Source organism: Xenopus tropicalis, chromosome 4, assembly GCF_000004195.4.
Source record: "Xenopus tropicalis strain Nigerian chromosome 4, UCB_Xtro_10.0, whole genome shotgun sequence".
Lineage (NCBI taxonomy): Eukaryota > Metazoa > Chordata > Amphibia > Anura > Pipidae > Xenopus > Xenopus tropicalis.
In genome coordinates this window covers 85,058,864-85,084,766 of record NC_030680.2, presented here as the reverse complement: position 1 = coordinate 85,084,766, position 25,903 = coordinate 85,058,864, and the positions used below count along the sequence as shown (strand labels likewise).

The 25,903-nt window shown below is 38.3% G+C and overlaps 1 protein-coding gene across 5 annotated transcripts in view; it reads left to right on the top strand.

Moving 5' to 3' along the window:
- The window catches only part of efcab7 (EF-hand calcium binding domain 7), a 40,164-nt gene that overhangs the window by 8,083 nt on the left and 6,178 nt on the right, over positions 1–25,903 (top strand). For all 5 annotated transcript variants that reach the window (XM_004913934.4, XM_002931594.5, XM_012961532.3 and 2 more), the window contains 8 exons: positions 1,644–1,855; positions 2,478–2,564; positions 5,728–5,923; positions 7,218–7,339; positions 11,745–11,886; positions 17,436–17,539; positions 18,586–18,743; positions 21,343–21,476. In XM_004913934.4, the coding sequence (XP_004913991.2) occupies positions 1,644–1,855; positions 2,478–2,564; positions 5,728–5,923; positions 7,218–7,339; positions 11,745–11,886; positions 17,436–17,539; positions 18,586–18,743; positions 21,343–21,476 (1,155 nt within the window). The remainder of the gene's footprint in view (positions 1–1,643; positions 1,856–2,477; positions 2,565–5,727; positions 5,924–7,217; positions 7,340–11,744; positions 11,887–17,435; positions 17,540–18,585; positions 18,744–21,342; positions 21,477–25,903) is intronic.

The window sequence follows — 25,903 nt, the reverse complement described above, 5'->3', positions numbered from 1 at the left end:
ACTAATCAAACTGCTGGCTGACTGATTGGAACTGTAGCTATCTTTATTGTGAAAAAATCAAGTAATAAAACACAATTTACTACTCAAAGTACTTATTGTTGTAGTTGATCACTTGTTTTATATAAAAAGGAAACAGCCCAGCACTAATTATGACAGCATAAAAAAAATTCAGAAAGTATATTTAGGAATAATCATACAACCTTAATACTGCCTCTGCTTGCAATGAATTTATGCAGCTTGCTTTTCATTCAGCTAGCCTTGCAAGGATCAGTCTGCAGCACTGATATTGTTAAAGAGTTCTGGTATGTTGATAGAGAAATAAATCCTGATGACATGTTGGATTTTTCACTCCTGATACCCTAATTACGCCATGGCTGGTTTAACAGGCGGTCACATTCAGCAGATGTGCTTAGCCTAATGAAGGCTTTCAACATTATGGCAAAAGATTTTTTTTGCTTCTTGCTAATGGCAGATTTCTTATAATCCAGATTCAAAAATAGTATTGGGGAGAACAAATGTTTTCTCCTTTCTGAGGGTTATGTCTTTCATCTCTTTCCATGAGCCACTTAAGCAATTGACCAACTATTACATGAGCCCTGGTGTCAAGGTCATTGAGAACAGGCTTTTAGAATTCTAAATATTTCCCATAGTTAACTGGGTCAATTAATACTCCTTGGCCTTAAAGGAGCCCTGTGACAAATTGCAAAGCACAGAATTAAAGATTTAGGGCAAGCATTGTGGGGATATACATGCAAAATACTACCCCTAAATGTAGTTCATAGAAACATTAACCATGCTGTGTAGAATGGATAAGTACTGTACTGGAAAGACTGTACTGTCCAAAACTTACTTGAACATGTCTGGCTAACCCAACCAGTAATAACCATTCAGGTTTGGCCAATAGTTAGCACTTTTATAACTGAGCAGTATACTATAACTGTTCCATTTCCTGGAATTAAAATATTTGTCATGGAACCTCTTGCAAAACTACAGTTGCCAGCATTTGGCCTAGATAAACAAGTACATGTAGATCTACAACGATATGGGGCATGTTTATAAAGGTACATTCAAGAGTTGAGTTGAAATACACTCTGTAACTATTTTTTACAAATGTACAGACTTGTGTGAACTTACAGCATTTTTTCGGAGTTAGTCTGTCATAAAATATATTATATAGGGAATAATGTACCTCTTATGTTATCCATGACCATATAATAGCATGAGGCTGCTGGCAATGCGCTTTTATACAGGTCATAGAAATCTGAGGTGACTCCATATCCATATACATTTCAGCAGAGAGTACATTATTTTTTAATAACGTGCAAATTTCAGTGAGTCATGTGATACAAATGATTTTACTCAACTTAATTATAATCTTAAAACCTTATCATGGAAAAGGGCAACCCTGGAACTTATAAATAAACCAACTATTTTAATCCCGAATGTACAATTTTTTTTTATTTTGCACAAAACATTTTACACCCTTTTCTACAGCCCATAGAGCGCTTATATAATACTGAAAGCTTCTGTCCGCAAATAACCACATCTCATGCGCATCTCATACTTTGTCAGCATAAAAATTAAATCTTGTACTACAAAGTGTTTCATTTGTTAATACTTTTAATATTGTATTTATTTTACAGTGCTCCAGCAAACTGGTCGAAATCCATCCAACAGAGTACTAAACAAGTATTGGACTCCTAGGACAAAACAGTTAAATTTTGATGATTTCTGTGCCATCCTAAAAAAGGAGAAACCTGCTACAAAAAATGAGCTTCTGAAAGCTTTTAGGAATATTGATACATATAACAAAGGATATATTTTACACAATGACTTGTATCAAGTCCTTACCACAGTACGTATAATGATATATTATTAACTGTTGTGTTATCAATAAAACTTTAATACTGGTATGGGATCTGTTATCCAGAAGGACATTGCTTAATTTCTGGATAGATTCCTAAGGAATTATTTATTTTAGCCCTATTTCTTTTAAGAGTGTGACAGTATCTTCTACAGCATAAATCCATGCTGATAGCAAAAAATGAAGAAAAAATCCTAATAGACTATTGTAATGTTTGCCTAAAGGCATAGGGCTATATTTTACTGAAAGGTCCCCTATCTTGAAAACCACAGGTCCCACAGTCTCCAGATCATAGATCCCATACCTGTATATTGTACCAGAACTCATTCTAACTCGTATTGTAAAGAACTGTAAATTTTAGAAAATGTAAACGTACACTTGAATTAATGGTGCTCCACACACTCCCAACATTTAATGGAGTGTGCTATTTACTTGAGACAATGTACGGTGACCACATACGGAGTATTTCCTGACATATAGCAGAAACTGGTGTCAGTTCAATTTCACAGCATGAATAAATTATGTGCTTTGTCCATTCTTTGGAGATAAATAAATGTTTTCCTTCATTTTTTTATTGCATGAAAATCTAAAACATATCATTCATATTTCCCAGAAAGGTGAGAAAATGTCTCATGAGGAAGTCAACTCTGTGTTTCGTTTAGCTGAAGTAAACAGCAATGGCAAGCTTGACTACAATAAGGTATGGATAACACAATTGCTATATCTTTCTGGTCAGTTTTTTTCTGCTTTATAACAGTGCCCTGAAACAGTTTATTAAAAAGAAGATGATTTACTGCTTGAAACAACATTCTGTTACTGAGCTATATACTGTAGGTTAAAGAGATCACACCACTACACGCTGCCTTGGGGTTATTTTTGACCAGTCCCTCTCCTTCTCTAACCATATTAATAACACTGCCAAAACCTGCCGCTTTTTCCTCCGCAATATTGCCAAGATAAGCCCCTTTCTTTCACAAGCGACAGCTAAAACACTAATCCATGCCCTTATCCTTTCCCGCTTAGATTACTGCAATCTCCTGTTAACCGGCCTCCCAGACTCCCACCTCTCTCCCCTGCAATCAATTTTAAACTCTGCTGCCAGGATCCTCCTGCTCTCTCCGAAGAGGGAACCTGTTCAGCCTCAATTAAGCTCTCTAGCATTGCTGCCTGTTAAGCAAAGGATAGCTTACAAAATCCTTCTGCTAACATTCAAAGCCCTTCACTCCTCTGCTCCTCATTACATTTCTTCACTGGTCTCCCTGCATGTTTCTGGTCGTCTCCTCCGCTCCTCTCAGAGCCTCTGTCTTTTTACACCATCCACATCCGCTGCGCTCTCTCGTCTTAAACCTTTCTATCTCGCTGCTCCTTACCTCTGGAACTCTATCCCTGAATCCCTCCGTAGGGAAAACTCACCCACTCTTTTTAAGAAAAAGCTCAGCTGTTACCTTCTGGAGCACTAAAACATTATTTTGCCCAGTCCTGCGCTTAAGGGCAAATGCCCATACCTGGTGCACTCTTACCTTCCAGTTTGTGCCTGTATGTTACCCAACCACTTAGATTGTAAGCTCTACGGGGCAGGGACCTCCTTCCTACTGTGTCTCATACCACATGGCACTTATATATATATATATATATATATATATATATATATATACATATATGTATTTATTGTATTTATTTATTATATCACTTGTCCTCCCGGTGTGTAATTTTGTATTCTGTAAGACTGTACAGTGCTGCGTATCCTTGTGGCGCTTTATAAATAAAGTTATACATACATACATACATACCACTAAGGGGCACTACTTTGGGTATGCTATTAGAATAGCACTGACAGAATTGCTTGTCAGCTTTTCTATCTCTTGTCACAGTAGTAAGCTGATCTGTCTGTGGCTGTGTAGGTGCTGCTCTGACAATGCACCTTTAAACTTCTATACCTGTCAGCATAGCTTTTGGCACTCTTTTTGAGAAGTAGAACATTGTGTATTTTAGTGCTGCAGTTCAGTATTTAAATGAAACTGGAAGAAAGGTTGGTCACATAATAGAGGGGTGGAGGTTTTGTGTGTAGTTGTGGGAGTTCACCAAGACAATGTAAGTGTTGGAAATTGAGTGTAATAGAGAAGCAGTTTGAGGGTATGCTGGTTGGATGTGCAGGGTGGAAGGGCCAGTAGCTTGGGCACTGAAAATTGTAAGTAAACAAATAGTAATGGTATTTGTAAATAATCATGAAGGTGCTGGTGGTTGAGCATGAAAGTGAAGGTATTTGCAGGTGGGTTGCTCTATACTGTTGGTTCCTGTAATTTTACTTGCAGCAATTCTAGTTTTAGCAAAGGGGATGGCATTTTCTGGAGATTTGTCACCCCTGGAAGTGCAGATTCAATTGTGAGCGACAAAGCTTACCGGGTCCCATCACCCTTAAGCACTGTAGACTTATCTAGTCTAGTTTGGTCCTGGTATTTAAGGGCCAGTGCCCAAATATTGTGCACTATTGTGTCTTTTACCACAAGGCACTTACTCTCTGTATATGTATACTTATATTTATTTTGACACTTGTCCTCCCTGTGTGTAATTTTGTACACTAAGATTGTACAGCGCTGTGTATTCCAGCGCTTCTTAAACCATGTTATTCATACATATGTAAGTACATGTTGGGTGCATAGAAATAAAGGTTACTAATAATAATAGATAGTCCACAGTATAAGGAGCAATTTGTGCATAAAATTGAAGGGGCTAAGAAGTTCATGAAAGTTAATGAAGTGCATGACTGTGCTACTGGTAAGGCTAGTCACACGTCTGAAATGGAAGGCAGCTTAAAAAACAACACTTTGGGGGAATTAGGATGGGGTGATTAAGTTAAGACTTGTACAAAACTTTGAGACCTTTAGTCCACCAATTTCTGCCTGTATGTTATCCACCTACTTACACTGTAAACTTTTTGGAGCAGTGACATCCTTCCTACTGTGTCTCTTACCATGTGCCACTTTATCTGTGTATATTAATACTGTGCTTATTTATTTTTATTTCTATAATGCTTGTCCTCCCAGCTTGTACTTTTGTACGTTGTAAGATTGTACAGCACTGCATATTTTTGTAGCACTTTATAAATAAAAGTTATAAATACATGTTGGCTCCAAATAAATGAAGGTTAATTATAATAAATAATGTCCTGTGTATGTAGAGCAGTAGCAAGTCTAGAAGTAAACTGTGTAGGGAAGCAGAATAAGGGAATGGCTGGTTCAGGAATTTGTGCATGAAAGTAAATGTGCTGGGAATAAATAAATAATGAGAGTTTTGAGGAGTTTGATTCAAGAGTTGTGCAGAAATTTCCTCTTACTGTACCTTGTAACTATCTCATTATTTAATTATTAATTACTTTCATTTATATAGCACTGACAGTGCTTTGCCAATAATGTGCATCTCTTACATCAGTTCCTACCCCTGTAGTACTTACAGTGTTAGGTCCATAGCACCTTCTGTTAGAGGCCTGCGGCATTGTGCATTTATCTGGTCGTGGAACTCCTTGGTGGCACCTTTGAACTAAATGCAGCGCCATGCTACATCCCAAGAAACAATGAAACATTCCTTATAGTTATGGAAACATGTATCAGAACTGCACCTTGTCCTCTCTTGAACCATGTGCTGCTTACTAAAAATACTGCCAATGATTATTTAGGTTACATAATCATAAACACATTATAAACATAATTGCACATAACCAAAGAGCCTAATAGCAGGCTTGTTAGGCTTATCAAGGTAGTAATCTTTATACACGTTTATTATGTAAATTTGCACAATATAAATATATATTTTTACATTTTGCAGATTAAGTTAACCTTTTTTGATTGCTATTCTTTTCTCGGCAGTTCTGTAACACATTCTTTAGAACCAGTGAACAATGTGCTAAGGTAGCATCAGAGAGAATGGACAGCAACAGCAAGGCAAAGCGACAGCAGTTTGGAAGCTATATTGAAAAGTCACCTGAGCGTTCTGCTTCACCGTCATCAAAATCATCCCAAGGAAATTCAAAGCTTTATGATTCTGAAACTTCTCCAAGGAAAGGTACTTTGAAAAGATACTCATTATGTTTTTTTAAGGTATTAGTAATAAGAAAATGTACCTATATACTAACAGCACAGCTTTTTATGCTTTTTTTCCAGTTGTTATAACTGCATTCTATATCCAAATAAGAACTAAAGGTGCATTGTTTATTGCTGCTTGTTTTCAGGCCATCTAGTTGGTTGCTTTCAGATTTCTTCTTATGGATTTTTTATTTATTTATTTATTTTTACAAATTCTTCAGAGCCTCAGACCAGATCCCAGTGTACCTTGAAAAGTCACACTACTTAAAGAAGAAGGAAATTTGTAATCATATGGGAGGTGCCAAATCTTAGGCACTTTCTGATGTTTATAATGACTTACCTGATATACCAGGCTGATGCCCATTTTTGCTTTAAACTGCACCAGCCCAGGTTTGTTCTGTAGGAGCTTGCTTCCACTTATTTTCTTTGGGGCCTGGGCAGGCGCATGCACAGTACATTTTGAAAAGCCATCCTTTTGCATCTAAGATGACTTTTCGCTCCACTGGTCATGCACCTGCCCATACTGGAACAAAGAGAAGAAGGAAGAAGCCAAAGAAGATGGCAACATTAAGAATCTACAGAAATACCCCGGGCAGTGCAATTTTTACCAAACAGGACTCCAAGATGGCAATCGGACCAGTCCCTGGATCAGCTTGTACTAAGAGCGATCTTCCATAACCCTGTATTCCCTCACTTCTTATAGCTATATAATGTATTAGCTAGTATGACTGATTCAGGGAGGGAATTCCACAACTTCACAGCTCTCACAGTAAAAAATCCTATCCAAATATTTGAACGGAACCTCCCTTCTTCTAAATGGTGTGGGTGCCCTTGTGTCAGTTGGAAGGACCTACTGGTAAATAAAGCATTACAGTATATTGATACATAGTTATTATGTCACCTCTTAAGCGCCTCTTCTCCAATGTAAACTTGCCCAGTCTTTGTTCATAACTAAGACTTTCCATACCCTTTAACTATCTTATCAGGTAAGAGATTATAATTACTTGGGGCTCCCTAACATTTTGGCACCCCCAACAGGGATTATATTGTTAGTTCTTCTCTAAGGTGCAAAAACCATTAGTTTTGTTATTTTAATATTAAACCTGGGGAACACTGTTGCAAGGATCACTCGAGATGCAGAATTCAAAGTTCTACGTTTTACATAGCGAATATCTGCCATCTTTGTAAATTCTTTTACCCCAGAGTAGTTTGTTAGGTTTATTAGCTGGATTTGTAATGTGAAGTTTAACAAGTATTTATGCTCAATGTTTCAGCTGAAAATAAATCATCTAGGCCCTCTTCAGCTCGTAGCTTTAAAGCTACAATATCTACGGTAATTAATATGGGCATACCTAGTACCAGGATTGCCAAGCTCACTGAGCCAAATAATTTGAAGGTAAGTGGAGAAAATTTTTTTTTTTTATCCATTGTGAATTGTTTTGTATTTGAAGTACAATTTTTTTCTATGATTTCCCAATAAAAGACTCAAAAATAATATCCAAGTGGAACATTCATGTATTTGTTTTTAGTAAACAAATGATAATTGTATGCATGTTCTTGCTATGTGGCCTAATTTTTAATGTAAAATGTTATATTAATGAAATTGCACAAAGAATACAGGTATACTATTTATTGGGTCTTTGTATAATACAACATTGAGCCTAATAGTAATGAGCCTGTTCAGGGCTAAAGTTTGTGAATGGATATCATACATTTTTCTCACACTACATGTGTTTTTTAGGGTTTATACTTAACATTGTAGCATCTTTTCTTTTTGTACCCACTTATCTCTTATGGTGCCTCTCTGTTTTGGCTGTTTTCTGTTCTGCTCTTTATTTTTTAGATTTCTCCCTCTCACAGTTTTCCTGCAACCCCTTATTTATCCATTCTTGCTTCCTATTAGAAGGGAAAATATTACATGCCTGAGGCTTATATTTGTCTGGGCTGGTTTGTGTGGGTGTGGTTGTATGTTGTGATATTGGTGTATTTATTTGGGTGGAGGAGTGCTTTGTAAAGAAAGACATGTCAAAAAAGGACCCATGTTCTCCAGTTTTCCCCAGTTTCTGTATTGCTTCTATCCATTATTAGAGAATGGGGAGGCTCATGCACCATTAAAGTTTGAGTTGATTAATACTGATATATCTTCTTAAATATTGATCAGCATAACAATTTGGCGAACAGAGTTGCAAAACAACTGAAACAGTTAACTGTATAAATTAAAGGTTGCATTCAATATAGCATGATGTGCACACATATCTCCATTGATAAGTAACTGTAGGCAACACACATTTCAGAAATAAAGAGCATGATGCAAATTAATATACAGCACCTGGAACCTTGATAAACGGTCTTTAGTTCCCCCACCTCTTAAATCTGTATTGATTTTCATTTAGAACTTGGTTTTAGTTACTTTGATAAATCACTTTCATACCTTCTCCTGTGGGGGACACATCAAAGTCCCTTTCCAAAGTCAATATTTGTAGAGTGTTATTATTGATTGTTGTTCTTTTGTTTTTCTTTTCTTTACTTTCAGTTTACTAGGCATTTTTTTCTTTGTTCAACTGAAAATAATTGCTGCAGACATCAAGCACATAAAGTGCAAACTGCCAGACCACCCTTAAATGAGTACCAGGAGATTTCCTTGTGCCAAATCAAATTATTCTATAACTATAGCTGAAAATGCTGAAATCACTGTTCTTCTGGGATTTGTTCTTGCTTCAATAACAATGCCAGGTTTCTTTTTGCCCCTGTGTCCTTTAAATCATAAATTGCTTGTGAATTACATTTTTTTTTTCAACATTATATTTTTTTTTTCAAAAGCAGCCATTTCTTAGAAATCATTGCAAACTGCAAACCTACATATTGCCAGGGAGATTTTGTTTACTTCAGTATGTTGTTCCCTTCATTTTATTATTAATAATCCTAAACCACACATGGAATAATCCCCTTTGAACTATGTTATACTACAAGCTTTAATGTACCATAGGGTACATTTCTGGGTTTTTTTTTGCACCATGATTTTTCAATGAGACACCAAATTTGTCCCTGTCACCTCTCTTTCTGATAAAGAGGAAACATCCATAAGTCCAAGCACTAGGGATTTCCAGTTGATTGCAGGATGAAATCTCTGTAGTGCATATAGTCCTTGCCAGCACTTGGAAGGTCGCAGGGAATGATTTCAGGTCTTTGTTAAGCATGACAGAAAACGAGGTGGGCAACCTAATGTGAGATAGGCCTAAGGCGCAAAAACATGCATAATGATGTGGGAGTCCCAACTAGTATGTAAGGTGTTAACTTTTTAAAGATGGACATTTACCCCATCTTTATTTTCAATCTCCCTTTCCTTACTAAAGGTCCCCATACGGGCCGATTCTAAATGCCGATATCGGTCCCTTAGACTGATTTGGCAGCTAATCGGCCCGTGTAAGGGCACTACCAACGAGCCTGCCCGACCGATATCTGGCCTGAAAGCCTGGATTCTCCAGATATCGCCCACCCCTAGGACCTGAAGGTGTATGGGGACCTTAAGAGTTTTAGTTGTAGTTTAACAGTAGCCTGAGGGAGGCTTTCTTTAGCCACAATGTATGTTGATTTAGGGGCCCTCTAGCTATAATGGGTAGCGGAACTGTTAGGTACAGTTGGGCAGAGTGCAGTGTAACATAAATTATTCATTTTTCTGTCCCACCTTCTTCCACCTGGAATTCACTCTCTTGTGGGAGTTGTAGCACAGTATGGGGCAGAGGTGCCTTTTTTTATTCTGATTTAGGAGCTTGGCATAACTTGAAGGGGTTGTTTACCTTTGTACAACATTCTTGCAAATCTAGATCAATAGAACATATGTAGATAACAAAAAAGTGTAGCTCAAGAGATATTTGACTCAGAATCATCACTCTGCTGATCCTTCACTTCTGCACAGATGCTGTGCTGGGGGGTGGGGGTGTCGGTGACCCCCTATAAACACTAGAGTTGCTTTTTTACTTCCTTATACACACTCATAATACTGTCAGCAGGCTTAAAGGGGAAGGAAAGGCAAAGTCACTTGGGGGTGCCAAAATGTTAGGCACCCCCAAGTGACTTTAACCGCTTACCTTGTACCCCGGGCTGGTGCCCCTGTTAGGAGAAAATAGCACCAGCCCGGGGCACCTGGAGCGCAGCACTTCCTCCTTCCGCCTTCCACTTCCTAAACTGCCGGTGGCCAGGCATGCACAGTAGAGCGAAAAAGCCGACTTAAATGTTTAAGTTCGGCTTTTCACTCTACTGCGCATGCGCGCGCAGCGAAGCCGGAAGGAGGAAGCGCCGGCAGCTACCCCGGGCTGGTGCTGTTTTCTCCTGACAGCGGCACCAGCCCGGGGTAAAAGGTAAGCGGTTAAAGTCACTTGGGGGTGCCTAACATTTTGGCATCCCCAAGTGACTTTACCTTTCTTTTTCCTTTAACCCTTTTGGCTGTGTCTCCTGTCAGTCTAACATTGCTTTCTGTGCCTGTGACAGAGTTCTGCAAATCTAACATAACAGTATGTTAGATTTGTGGTATGCTGAGTCTGTTTGCCTATGCCATTGCAAGGGTAAAATTAACTAATGACCTTTAATTTATGCAACTGGTTAGTGCTCAAGCAACCAATGAATTGGTCAAATAGGAAAAAAGTAATGGCAATGCCTGGATGTAATGCTGTAAGCATATATAGGATATAGAAGCTTCTCAGTGTGTCAGGATCAAAATAGGCCACTCCCATCCGTTCAGAAAACTGATCATAGAGACAGAATAAGGATTAATTTAACAGGATTAAAAAGTAGTTTTTACAGTGGGCTTTTTACTTTTGTTTATGGAAAAAAAATTTTTTAACATGCTGTGAGCTTTTTTAGTGGTTTATTAAAATTTGGACATTGACATTTGGACAACCACTTTAACACCTCATTATTGTATACAGGCTTAGTGTCCGAATACAGGTCACTTTTGGTTGATTACTTTGCCCCCACTTCTAGGAAAATTTCATTCAGACACACATACTTATTTTTACAGCCCAGACTGCAGCAACTGTACTTATTTCTGGCATTCAATCATCTCTCTACATCCTTGGGTCCCTCACTTTATAGTTATTTCTGCATTTCTGAGCAAAACCATTTAATGACAACCTATTTTTTATTGATTGAATTCAAACTTCAAACAGCAAAACCTCAACACTGTGGCTTCTCTTTACAGCTACAACCTCAATTCTAAAATTACTCTCTGTTCAGACTTTCTCCACTTTTATAGCCTCTTCCAATCTCTCATATGCTCCACTACCAGAATTATCTTGCACTTCTGTCTCGCTGTCTAATCTTCCCTTGCGCAAGGATAATCTGACAAAGCCTGGCTTTTCCAAAGCCAATATACAGGAATTGGAACTGATAAGAAAAAATAATTAAAAAATTAATTAAACCTATTAGTATTATTTTGCCACCAGCAAGGATTAATTATATATTAGCTGGGATCAAGTACAAGGTACTGTTTTATTATTACAGAGAAAAACAAAAACATTTTTAAAAAATTGGAATTATTTGCTGAAAATGGTGTCGATGGGAGATGGCGTTTCCATAATTCAAAGCTTTCTGGAAAATGGTTTTCTGGATAACAGATCCCATATCTGTACTAACTGTCTTTCATCAATGTCTTTCTGTTTTCCTTGATCCCCCAATATTTAGATAGTAAGCTCTTGTTAGCAGGGCCCTATAATCTTCCTGATTTATTTAATTGATTTTTATTTTTCACATAGCCTAATGCACAAACCTTTGGGTATCCTTTAACATTTTGTGTTATTTTTCAGAACTGGCTTACCACAGCAAGCAAAGGATGCTTTTTTCTAGAGGACAATGGTGATATAATCAGCCATCATTACAAATTACAAGTTCTTCAAAAGTCTGCAGTTCATCTCACAATCAAACCTTTAAACCTCAGCAAAGCTGAAGGTAGGCATTTTCCCACAAACCTAGTTGATACTGATCAATTTTGCTGTATTTGTATTTTAAGGGCAACAAAATCTTTGGATATGTTCCACTCTTGATTCCAAGATAATTTTCATTCTGTTAATTCTGTACTCCTGATCTAGGAGAAGCACATGGACTCCAATGTGGAGGTGAACAGGGAACTTTAAGGGGTTTTCTTTAGTGTCAATAGGCTTTTGTGTCTTAGTGTCATAGTGCAGCTAAAAGCATTTTTTTTTTCACACAGCAGTCCTAATGCACAATAGATAAGCTGTAGGAATATATGATCAGTCCTTTTGGTTCTCCTTTTCAGTATAATATAGTATTATACATGGTCATTGTATGGCTATGCAACAAAATCATCAGCCTGAAAAATAGAGCATTATTATTATTTCAGAATAACGCATGGTAATAATTCTTAAGCACTTGGATGGTGTAACTATGAGTCTTTGTATTATTTTAAAGTATTGTATGTTCTGCCCTCTAGTGTTTACTTTTATGAACTGAATACTGAATTATGTTTCTATATTTAGTTTTTGTGCCTTCACATCATTTGTACATATTTATAGGGCTCATTTACTAAGTGGAAGGCAAAGTGCAAAAAAGGGGGTGCAATGTTCATTTTTTTTTTTTTTTCGCTTGTACCCTGTCTTTCACTCTTTAAATTGCAGCTAGTCTTTGTAGTTCATTTCTGGGTGCAGACACCTGCAGCTTCCCCCGCCTACATTTGGCTACACTCTGTTCATGTGGGACAGGTGAATGGAGGCACAGACATGTTCGCACCGCCTATCCATCCCCTACCTTGCATGTCATTCAGGGAGTGGCAACAGAAGCTGGCTGCAATACAGCCCTGTATTTGCCTCTTGCCCTATGACAGGCGGTAAGGAAAGGGTTGGCCTGCATCCACTTACACTGCACTTTAAAATTCTAATATTTGTTCCTGTTGGGTAAACTTTAATGAATTAAGGGCAAGTAACACCAAAAGGTGAATATTTTAAAAATAAGTATAAGTGGAAACCTACGCAGGCATGAGGAGAACATAGCAATGCTAGCTACTCTACCTATGTGCTGCCTATTTTTTTTTTTAACTCCTAATATATATATATATACAGGTCCTTTTCAAAAAATTAGCATATTGTGATAAAGTTCATTATTTTCTGTAATGTACTGATAAACATTAGACTTTCATATATTTTAGATTCATTACACACAACTGAAGTAGTTCAAGCCTTTTCTTGTTTTAATATTGATGATTGGGGCATACAGCTCATGAAAACCCAAAATTCCTATCTCAAAAAATTAGCATATTTCATCCGCCCAATAAAAAAAAAGTGTTTTTAATACAAAAAAAGTCAACCTTCAAATAATTATGTTCAGTTATGCACTCAATACTTGGTCGGGAATCCTTTTGCAGAAATGACTGCTTCAATGTGGCGTGGCATGGAGGCAATCAGCCTGTGGCACTGCTCAGGTGTTATGGAGGCCCAGGATGCTTCAATAGCGGCCTTAAGCTCATCCAGAGTGTTGGGTCTTGTGTCTCTCAACTTTCTCTTCACAATATCCCACAGATTCTCTATGGGGTTCAGGTCAGGAGAGTTGGCAGGCCAATTGAGCACAGTAATACCATGGTCAGTAAACCATTTACCAGTGGTTTTGGCACTGTGAGCAGGTGCCAGGTCATGCTGAAAAATGAAATCTTCATCTCCATAAAGCTTTTCAGCAGATGGAAGCATGAAGTGCTCCAAAATCTCCTGATAGCTAGCTGTATTGACCCTGCCCTTGATAAAACACAGTGGACCAACACCAGCAGCTGACATGGCACCCCAGACCATCACTGACTGTGGGTACTTGACACTGGACTTCAGGCATTTTGGCATTTCCCTCTCCCCAGTCTTCCTCCAGACTCTGGCACCTTGATTTCCGAATGACATACTTTGGACCACTGAGCAACAGTCCAGTGCTGCTTCTCTGTAGCCCAGGTCAGACGCTTCTGCTGCTGTTTCTGGTTCAAAAGTGGCTTGACCTGGGGAATGCGGCACCTGTAGCCCATTTCCTGCACACGCCTGTACACGGTGGCTCTGGATGTTTCTACTCCAGACTCAGTCCACTGCTTCCGCAGGTCCCCCAAGGTCAGGAATCGGTCCTTCTCCACAATCTTCCTCAGGGCCCAGTCACCTCTTCTCGTTGTGCAGCATTTTCTGCCACACTTTTTCCTTCCCACAGACTTCCCACTGAGGTGCCTTGATACAGCACTCTGGGAACAGCCTATTCGGTCAGAAATTTCTTTCTGTGTCTTACCCTCTTGCTTGAGGGTGTCTGATGGCCTTCTGGACAGCAGTCAGGTCGGCAGTCTTACCCATGATTGCGGTTTTGAGTAATGAACCAGGCTGGGAGTTTTTAAAAGCCTCAGGAATCTTTTGCAGGTTTTTAGAGTTAATTTGTTGATTCAGATGATTAGGTTAATAGCTCATTTAGAGAACCTTTTCATGATATGCTAATTTTTTGAGATAGGAATTTTGGGTTTTCATGAGCTGTATGCCACAATCATCAATATTAAAACAAGAAAAGGCTTGAACTACTTCAGTTGTGTGTAATGAATCTAAAATATATGAAAGTCTAATGTTTATCAGTACATTACAGAAAATAATGAACTTTATCACAATATGCTAATTTTTTGAAAAGGACCTGTATATATATATAGACGTCCGACGTTTCAGTTCCTTCAGGAACTTTCATCAGGGACAGCAGTGTTCCTGAAGGAACTGAAACGTCGGACTAATAAAGAATCTCACGCTTCTACAAGTCTTTTGATGTTTTTGATGTGAAATCTCCTGTGAGTGCCGTTCTTCATTGCCTCTCTACAAATTGCTACACTGTCCTGGCACCCAGGTAGCGTCTCTGACTTTTGGTGTGCAGCTTATACACTGTTTGTATATATATATATATATATATATATATATACAAGGAAGAGTGGAGCACACCCTATAGAAGTTCAAACGCCCTGGGTGCTGGCTAAAATGAGGCAATATATGGACAGAGAGCCGCACACACAAGGACTTAGTAATGTAGTGAAAAAATGTAATTAAAAAAATATCCCATATATTTTTTGAATTAAATTTTTTCACTACATTACTAAGTCCTTGTGTGTGCGGCTCTCTGTCCATATATATATATATATATATATATATATATATTTACTTGCCATCTTATTATTTACCTAGTTCTCTTTTTGAGGAAGGAAAACCACAATCCTCTTCATTAATTACTCTGTACAACTCCTTGCCATTTGCGAAGAATAATACACTGTTTTAATGCAATAATATCTTTAATTATTAATAAATATACGGACAATCTTGGTATTCAGGTAAGTGTATTAGTAAAAACAATTAAATATTACAGGGATTGGTATATTTAATGCATGCAGGTATATACAGGGTTTAGAATTCCCATTACATAGCAGAATGCTGTGCAGCCAGAGCCACAAATGCAAGTATTACATCATATACAAAGGGCTATAATGGACTGAGCAGCATAGTCGCAGATTGCTGCTTGAGTTAAGAGAGTTGTTCCTTTTTTCCAAGATTTTTGCACATTTCTGGTAGTTACTTTTCTTTGTGAACAAGGCTTTCTCCATTTTACACAAGTCCTTTACTGATTTATACCATTGATCATATGATGGAGGGTTAGGGCACAAGTGATCAATTTGCTAGCTAAAAATAGTACTTTGTAGAGACAGAGTTTTTCATTGTTGGACAGTACTAAAGAGTTATATACAGTATAAAGGGGTTATACCAAGGATACAGAGTTTGTGATCTCTTGTTCGAGAGAGAGACTGACTTAGATAGAGAGGGTTTGTAGGCATTTTAGATCAATATATGTCTAATTTTGTGCACAGTTGTAAGATGTGCAGTAGGGTACTTTGTTCTTGGTTACAACAGGGAGAAATAGTACAGTGAGATGGTTTGGTTTTAGTATAATAAGGTCTGTGAATAATGTATAGCTGAATCAAAAACTTTATAGACACCATAGATGGGGCCACCAGAGCCTGTTTCCATTGGGTGTCTATAAGATAAGCAAAGTCTGCCTCCCATTTAGGGCAGCATTTCAGAGGAGATGATTGCTACTTGTATTTTAGAATTATTTTGTACTACTGGAACATCAGTTTCTCAGCTATAATAGCAGTGGCTAATGTTGAGTATCAGTGATAATTTTATCTACAGAGGGCTGAGATAATGCTGCTGTATACCAACCACTGATTACTTGGGAGTCCTGTGGTGGATTGTAGAGCGAAAAAGGACATTGGATGGTTACCTTTCCATAGGTTCCATTTTGTTTAGAAGCCCAACCTCATCTAGGTTTACTTTTCTGGCATGGATCTCTGTTGTGGAAAGTTTGATTTATCATTAATAGTGTGTAATAGGGTGTAGGACTTGAAAGTATATGAGGTGATGTGCAGTAGTCCAGGTTTTCCTTTGTAGGGCAAGGAGAGGATTTGTCACTGTATTCCCAGCAGCAGGACTCCTGACAAACAAACCTGGGTAAGATGTGAGGAAGTTATGGAGGACCATAGGTGGCTGTGAACCTTTTGTCTGCTATACGTAAATTGTTCTGTATCAGGAGACTCTAAACCATCTGCCCTCAGAAGCAATTTTGCTAAGAGAAGTCTATTTATACAGAAAATGGTAGTTAAAAATGATCTTCAGTTCAATTATCTTCCAATAAGGTATAGGTAATCGTGCCAAGGCCAAAGCCACATTATGTGGCATGCTTGTGTCTATAGTAAGGTAAAAGCTGCAGGCAGCACGGGGCCAGATCTTGCTGTTGGGCTGCACACAGGGAACACTGTGTTGGTAGTCAATTAATATAATGTCTACTAAATCTACATTCTAGGCTGGGGGTCCCTAAACCTTTTTATTCATAAGCCACATTCCAATGTAAAAAAGAGATGGGGAAGTGCGAGCGGCGGGAGTTGTGTTTGATTGCCATGGGGGAAGGGGTGTGCGAGCAGGGGAATCCAAGATGGCAGCCGCGACAGGCTGCAAATACACCTAAGTTAAAAGCCAATTTTTGGGAGATGTGACCATTATTGTAAAAAATTAATTTGCTGATTTGCTATGAGCAAGGGGGCTCTACACTACTGTAAATTAAGGGCTACAGTAGTAGCCTTTCCTTGCTCTTTAATCGTATGTCCCTAACCTGTATTCCATTGTCTATTTTCTCTGTTACGAAACTTTGATACTGTTGAAAACTTTTATATTACTGCTATACTACTTTGATACAATATATGTATACATTCTTTCAACATCATATGCTGTATAATCAACATTGTTAAACTCAATAAAATACAAGTTACAAAAAAGCACATACTTTGAAGCCACTGGGAGCAACATCCAAGGGGTTGGTAAGCAACATGTTGCTTGCAAGCCACTGGTTGGGGATTAGTGCTCTAGGCCTTTTACATTATTTGTACACATTATTGTGCATTTTATTATTAGTGGATGTTAATTATTATTACTGTTAATTATTTTCTTCAGGAAAACTTTCACCATGGATGTCTGTTGACACTGCCCTGTATATCCTTAAAGAAAATGATGGCCAAGCAGACCTGATTTCTTTCACAGAGCTCAGGAACAAAGAGGTATGGATCTCTACTTTGTTTAGTAGAAATAGTTACGTACTCATGGACATGTACTCATCTACATGAATATGACTCTTAAATTGTGTAGAAAAGTAGTCTTAATATGCCACTCAAAACATTTCATCTTAAAAAATAGTGATTACATGGCACCATATTGCCCAATCTGGGTTCTTGTCTCACTTCTATAAGACACCTGCAGATGTTCATGGGACACAGTCCCGGCAAATAATTTGCTCTGTGCTCTCCACACTAAAGTTTATCTTCTGAACTTATTTGGCTATGGTTACAAGCACATGGAATAATTTATCTGCTACTATATTTCAGCCAGCTTAAAATCAGCAGTACCTCCTTATATACTCTTCAGTGGGAAACATTGGTGGTACTGCCACATTTCAGCCTGATTATGCTGTGAATAAGCTAGCTTGGGATGACATGTTTCTGTACCAGGACTGTGACAATTGGATGGGAAGGGTAGCTGGTACTTCTTCCCCTTATGGTGGGTAGAATATGTTTTATATGCCAATAGCCCTAGGAATCACTGCATGGTGTTAATACTCTCATATGTGTATTCTTTTCCTGATATACAAATACCAATGATCCATACAGAAATCTGTAGTCAAGTTATATAAAGTATCAATACCTCATATTGTATAGGAGTTTGGATGTTTTAATTGGAAAGGAGTACTGATGGAATAAACTTAATTGTTAATCTTTTTAAAGTATCGATGTCCTCCCTGCACGCTGCTGCAGGTTGAACATTGCTGAAGCACATACTAAAAATACCTAACAATTGTTAAACAGTATATAAGATTATTTTTATATTTATATATGTTTGTCCCTAAAAAATCTCTGATGTTGAGCCCTAAACTGTCCCTTCTTACTCTTGAAAATGTTAAAAAAGCAGAAGTAGAAAAGTTTTTATAATGATCGAACCAATTAAAACTACACATTTTAATTTTGTTTTACATGGCAAATTTATTTTATCATTACGAATGAGGTTGATTTCCTACCACTTCTGGTGATTATTGCATTCTGTTTCTTTGAAGACCTCTGGATGGAAAGGGGAGCTTGGAGTTGGTGTTTACTGGCTCATTCCATTTACAACAGGCTGTAGACTGAGAAAGAAAAAGAAACAAACCATCAAAGAAGCCCGACTGGTGTACAGAGATGAAAATGAAGATTTAGTTCTTACACCTGAATTTAAGTATGTCTTATGGAAGATGTCTGCCATTGGTTAAATCCTGTGTAAACAGATATTCTTAGTAGAAGCCTAAAAAAGTAGGAAAATAAAAAATAAGAATTTGGGTTTACAGGTAGGGTCATGTACAAAATGAATGATATGCGGCAGTGCTGTCCAACTGTCCGCCCTTTTGTGCCCCCACCCCCAACATCTGTCTGGCTTCTGTGACTGCAATACATATCGCAGGCACTCACAGATCCCACAAGCAGGCAATAGTAAATATGATCAAAGAAGCTTTATTGTAGACAATTAGACCGTATTGTAGCCTTACGCATTTCATGCACTTTGCACTTAATCATAGGCTAGTGCTATGACTGCTTACCTTTGTGTAAGCTTTAAATGGTATCATTACTACCTTGCCTGTGTGTGCCACACTCTGCCTGCCCTATGCTTCCTGTGTGCGCCATACTCTCCCTGCCCTATGCTTCCTGTGTGCGCCATACTCTCCCTGCCCTGTGCTGTCTGTGTGTGCCATACTCTCCCTTCCCTATGCTGCCTGTGTGCACCATACTCTCCCTGCCCTGTGCTGTCTGTGTGTGCCATACTCTCCCTTCCCTATGCTGCCTGTGTGCACCATACTCTACCTGCCCTGTGCTGTCTGTGTGTGCCATACTTTCCCTGCCCTGTGCTGTCTGTGTGTGCCATACTCTGCCTGCCCTATGCTGCCTGTGTGTGCCATACTCTGCCTGCCCTATGCTGCCTGTGTGTGCCATACTCTGCCTTCCCTATGCTGCCTATGGGAGGTGAACTTAGCATGGGATTGTTCTGGAAGTTTGATAGTATTTGGAAAAAGTTGTTAGGGGTCCCAAAGGTGTGTAATTATATGCTGGGAGTGGCTTAATATGTCTTAATGAACTTTTTCCCATATGATTGATGGGGATATCCCTGCAGCGAGCACCAACCATTTGGGTTTTTGCTGTGCTGCCACCATTAATGTGGGTATGGTTTTAATAGCTCTTGTGAGCTCAAAACTAGATTCCATCATCAGCCTTCCACCGCATAGATAGAAAAATTCTGGCCCTTGGTACCACAGAAGTTGGACAACACTGATATACAGTATTGACACAATACGCATAATACCAACTGGTTGACTTTCCTTTGCAAGGTCATTGGGTGCCAGCGGTGTTTACTTGTACAACTTATTTGTTTATGAACTCCAAAACAAGTTTTTATATCATACTAAATACCATATGAATTAAACATAGGGGTGTGTTCATAAGATTTAAAACTAAAGTTACAATTTTTACTGGATCAGGTTTAGTTTATTTTCTTAAGAAATCTTACAGCATCAGTAAACATTAAGCAAGAAAATGAAATTCATTTTACTTTCTAACTTCCAGTCTCACTTCCTCTTCTAGTAAGTTACTGGCTGTGTAGTTAAACAAATTAACAAACCATAGATAAACACTCTGTATCAGTGCTGTCCAAATTCTGTTGTACCGAGGGCCGGAATTTTTCTGACCTACGTGGTGGAGGGCCGATAATGGAAGCCAGTTTTGACCACTCCCCTTTTTGAAACCGCACCCACTTGAAACCACACCCATGTTATCACATGACCATACCCATATTAATGGTTGTAGTACAGCAAAAACCTGCCATACTCTGCATACTTGTGCCATACTTGGCCTGTGTGTGCCATACTCTGCCTTCCCTACCCTGCCTGTGTGTGCCATACTCTGCCTTCCCTACCCTGCCTGTGTGTGCCATACTCTGCCTTCCCTACCCTGCCTGTGTGTGCCATACTCTGCCTTCCCTACCCTGCCTGCGTGCCATACTTTCACTGTGTGTGCCATTCTTGGCTGGTTTGTGCCATACTTGGCCTGTGTGTGCCATACTCTGCCTGCCCTACCCTGCCTGTGTGTGCCATACTCTGCCTTCCCTACCCTGCCTGCGTGTGCCATACTTTCACTGTGCAGAGATGCAGAGATTAAAAGGTGTGAACAACACAGGGGATTACATATTTAAACAATACAGCCTGATTACAGCCTGAATCTGAGGTGTGAACCATGCAGGGGGGGGCAGTTAATCTCAGTACTGATACCAATTAAAGTTTACACAAGAGTAAGCCATCAAAGCAGCCAGACAGGTGGGGGGCCACACAGAGGGGGGTCACAGGCCACATGCGGCCCGCGGGCCGCCAGTTGGACAGCACTGCTCTGTATAATGAAATGTGCACTATCCCAAAGCAGTATAAAGGCTTCAGGGGGCAGGGGTTTGTTTATACAGAGGTCATTATTGAAATTTGAACAAATTACTCTGTTTATGGGGGGAGTTTAGCACAATATTCATTACTTTATACTGAGTACCTTGAAGTTGGGGGTATGGTTAAAATGTGTTAATATACAGTAAGTTTGGTGGGCCTATAGTTTTTCATTTGTGGAATTGCAGTAAAATGCAGTTAAACTGCAGTAAAACTTTTAGCTTTTTGGCTCCCACAGATGTTACCTAGTTTTGTTTACTATACAAGGGAAGTCAGCACATTTAGTTGACTTTTTAAAACATTTTTTTGTATCTTTCCTGTAAGACTTGAACTGTACCTATTTTGTCACCCTTTTTATTATAGATCTGCGTTATCGGACATGTTTGAAATTATTGATTTAGATGGAAATGGTCTCCTGAGCCTGGAAGAATATAATTTCTTTGAAATGAGATCCAGCGGTGAAAAATGTGACGACGATGCCTGGGAGGTGTGCAAAGGTAAGCTATATTGTAGTCTGCATTTTATTCACCTTGCCCAAAGATGATGCTTCTTATTAATGAAGTCACTTACTTCAGTTATTTAACAAAAAAAGTGTGTTATTGGGAGATAATTTGGAACAGATTTAAATATGTAGCTCTATCTTCTTGATAATACATGGTATATTGCATGCTGTAAAAAGTCCACTAATTCTGAGCAAAACATTTGCATTTTTATGGTTTCTATTAAGAATGCATTAGAACTGAATTACTTTTCTTTTAACCTTTCAGCAAGACATTGAAAAAAAGCTTTTGGCATAAAGGCCACACGCTTATAACATTTATTATGGTATGACCTTAATATCACCTGCTTCCTTTGCAGCTAATTCTTGGATCTTTGGACAGGCACTTTACACTGCTGAGAACAACACTGTTAGCACAGTTTGTCTGCATTATATTAGCCTTCCAATGTAACAATATTAAATGCTCTCTTCAAACTAGGAGTGCTGAATCATTTGTTATAGAACAAAGAAGGCCCCTAATAGGATTCCTTTCTCTTAGGTTTCTTATGCCCTTTGCTTTAAGATCAAAGAGAAGGCTTCAGGTATAAGCTATTCTTCCATTTGGTTTACATTTCATTTAACAGAAATGGTCAAGAAAGTAAATCTCATGGTATGTTGAGGCCATACACACAAGTAGCCCAAGAACCAGCTTGGTAAGAAACTACCACTGTATAGATAATATACAGGTTGACAGTTTGTTTCTTCCACTTAGGTGTTCAAACACACAATAAATCCAAAAATACCACTCTTTTCAACTCTTTATTCATACCATTTACATCAGTATACAGTGCAAGTCTGTCTTAATTCTTCCTGTAAAAATCTATTTAAAGGAGAACTAAAGCTTAACAATAGAATTAGGCTAGAAATGTTGTAAATTATGTTTTGTGGTTTTTATTCCTGCCCAAGGCAACCTCTGCCCTTTAGCAGGGAAGATCTGTGCCCCTAGAGATGCCCTCAGTAGCTCCCCATCTTCTTTTCTGCTGATTCACTGCATATGCTGCTGTCACAATATAGAGTATGTATGGAATATAAATGTCACAATATAAGGCTGATTAATACAGTTATTAAATCAGATAATTAACACAGTAATTAACACAGACAATTACTGCATGACAGCTCTGAAACCAATGCAGTTAGCATCAGACATTAATAATCAGCCCTGCAGCATCACCCTCTAGGACAGGCCAACATTATTTTCTGCTTGATAATTTGCGACGACCCCCAAGCTCGGCTTCTCAACAGCTGCTCAGAGCTCACTGAGCATGTGCCCTGTCCTGGCCAGTTCTAACAGATTTCAGTACGGTGACCCCCTGTGATAACTTTGAAGTACTGAATCATTACAACTATAGAGATGCTGAACCCTTTAGGCTTGTTTACTTGGAAAGGTTGAACTTGATGGACTCTGGTCTTTTTTCAACCCTATGTAACTATGTTCAATGAGTTCAGTATATAAAATATGGCATTTCTAGCCACATTCATTTTTAGGATTTAGTTCTCTTTTTAATAAAGTTAATAATACAAAAACTGAAAGAGAAAGGAAGTGGTAGCAGTGTGGGAACAGAGTGGGGTGGAAAAAGATTGCAGAAGAAAAAAGTAAATTATATTTGTGTCACCACAGATTGGGAGAAAGAAGGGGAGAAAAGAAAAGCAATAAGGTAAATGGATAGCATTTGAAGAAGATGGGGTGAACAAGCGCTATATGTGACTGAGGAAATCAGCAGAGAACAGAATAGGAGAAAAAGAAATGAAGATAAGAAATAGAGAGAAATGAGGTGAATAGAAGTTGAGATTATTGGTTAAAAAGTCATGTTTTAGAAAGTATTGTGGGTCCCCAAGCTAATGATCTCCCTATTTGGTCAGCACTGGCTGAATTGGATTAAATAGTTTTTGTGTGTGTGGCCCGATTAATAGAGATGGAGACAGGCCTAAATTGGCAACTCTAATTTGTTTGTAACATAAGTGAATGAAATAACAAAACTGGGGTTTCCAGATATGTGGTCTTTCCATAATTTGAATCACCATACTTTAAGTCTACTAAGAAAACACTTAAATATGAAATAAACCCAGTTGGATTGTTTTGCCTCCAATATGGATTGATGCAGCTTAGTTAGGATAAAGCCCAAGGTACTGTTTTATTAGTACAGAGAAAGCAGATCATTTTTAAAAACAAGGGATAAGGGATCCCATACCTGTGCAAGCAAATATACAGCCTTTGAAAAACCTGACATATTTGGCAGGGCTTCTGTAACCTATAAAGATGTGGCTCTGGTTCACTCTCTAAGGGGCACCTTTATTAATCCTCGAATCCGAATGGGAAAAAATCGGATTGGAAACGAAAATTTAGCGATTTTTTTTCGTCGCTGTCGTGAGTTTTTTGTATTTTGCGCAACTTTTCTGTCGCCGTCACAACTTTATCGTATTTTGCACAATTTTTCCGTTGCCGTCGTGATTTTTTTTATATTGAGCAATTGTAAACGGCGGAAAAACCAATCCGAATTTTTCGCAACGGCAATGAAGTCGCGAAAAATATACGATAAAGTCGTAACAGCGACGAAAAAGTCGTGACAGCGGCAAAAAACTCGCAAAAATACCAATCCTTACGAAAAAAACGCATTTGGGCACTTTTGGACGTTCGTAAATAGGCAGTAGCTCCAGAGTTTCCCTCGGCACCCTGCGTCAATAGGTATCACACTTGCACTGAAAAAAATACTGTAGGGCACGCACTTCACGCATGCCAAACACCTGAAATGAATCCAGACAGACGTTTATTCTGTGCAACTGTACCCAAATTGTGATGAGGTGCACACGCAGTTTCATCCATTTTGACAATTTGGACACAACTGTAGTAGGCACATTAGGAGAAATACTGGGTTGCGTCAATAGTGGCACCAGAATTCTGGGAAAAAAACTACTGCATTGTAGGAAAACAGCGTGGTGATTGATCTTGAACACCATACCTAGGTAAGAGAATGTGTCTCTAATAAAATGTATGTAATAAAAATAATGCTTCAGTCAATTAAGAGGGTTTCACTCAGATGTCCCACCCCCCAGGTGTGCCTTTCCCTCTTTTTTTCCTTTTTAAATAAGCCATTACTTTGCAGGTTCTGTAATTCATTACAATAGAGCCATGGGCAAAAGGTTATAGTCATTATTACAGTTAATGCAGTTGGGCTATAGCCTAACTGGTTCTTTTTTATTGATACTAGAATAATAAAAAGCATAGATGTCCTTGGAATTACTGCTTCTATGCATTCTTTTCCAATGATTGCTTTTTAACATGGATGCTGTATTCAGTAGCAATTATCAGATTTTATACTCACAAAAGTGTTTATATCATATTCTGTTTTATTTGATTGAACATGCTGTGTGTAGCCTAAAATACTCTATTAAGTTAAATATTCAGATTATAGAACATAAGTTAATGTATGGTAAAAGGTCCTTTTTCCAGAAAATCCCAGGTCCCAAGCATTCTGGCTAACAGGTCCCATACCGGTGCTAAGTTTCTTATTAATTTAAACATAACAAAATGTAATAGAAAGGTGAATTGAAAATGAACAAATCACATTAACCATTAGGCATTATTCTGTTTCAAATCAACCTCCTAATCACTTTTATATGCATCCCTCCCCGTTCTGATATGGTATGTTCCGGTTCTGTGTGAATTGGAGTGGAAGTCAGGTACAGACCACACTGAAGGGAAGTTTGTGTTTTTTCTGCTTTTTGAGAAAAAAATGCAACCACAAACCTTTTTCTAGTATTTTTTAAATTAAAAAAAAAAAAAAAAATTGGCATAAAAACCTCAGTAAGTAAAAGCTAACAAGTTCTATAGATGCAGGGGGTAACTAGAGAGAAAGCAGACCTATGATTGCAGGGGGGGACCTGAAGTGTAAGACCCTAATTAATGAAGAATTTCAATATATCTTGGTAGAAGTGGTTGATTTAACAATGTTTTGGGTCCCTAAACTTAATTTGCTGTGGAGCCCAGTAACATCTAGTTACACCACTGTATCAATGTCAATATCACTGTCAATGGCATTGGCAACTTCAATTTCCCTGTAAAAATGTTTGAGATTTTCAGCCTCATTAAAAATTAATAGAACACTGTGATTATCACATTCAATTTTTTTTTTCTCTCAACATTGAAATTTAATTTGAGATCTTGGCAGTGGTGTATCCCTTTAAGAATACCAAGCTGCTCAGCCTTTCTGAGGCACAAGGATGCTAGATAAACAGTAAATAAAAAACAAATGGAGAGCGCCAATAGTGTAGATTATAAAAACTTTCAAATGTATTGTCCACAGGTGATGTATTTTGAGTTAGTAGCTTGTACCCTGCACACTGGGAAAGGCTATTTGCCTCATATGCCTTTTTAAAATCACACTTGTG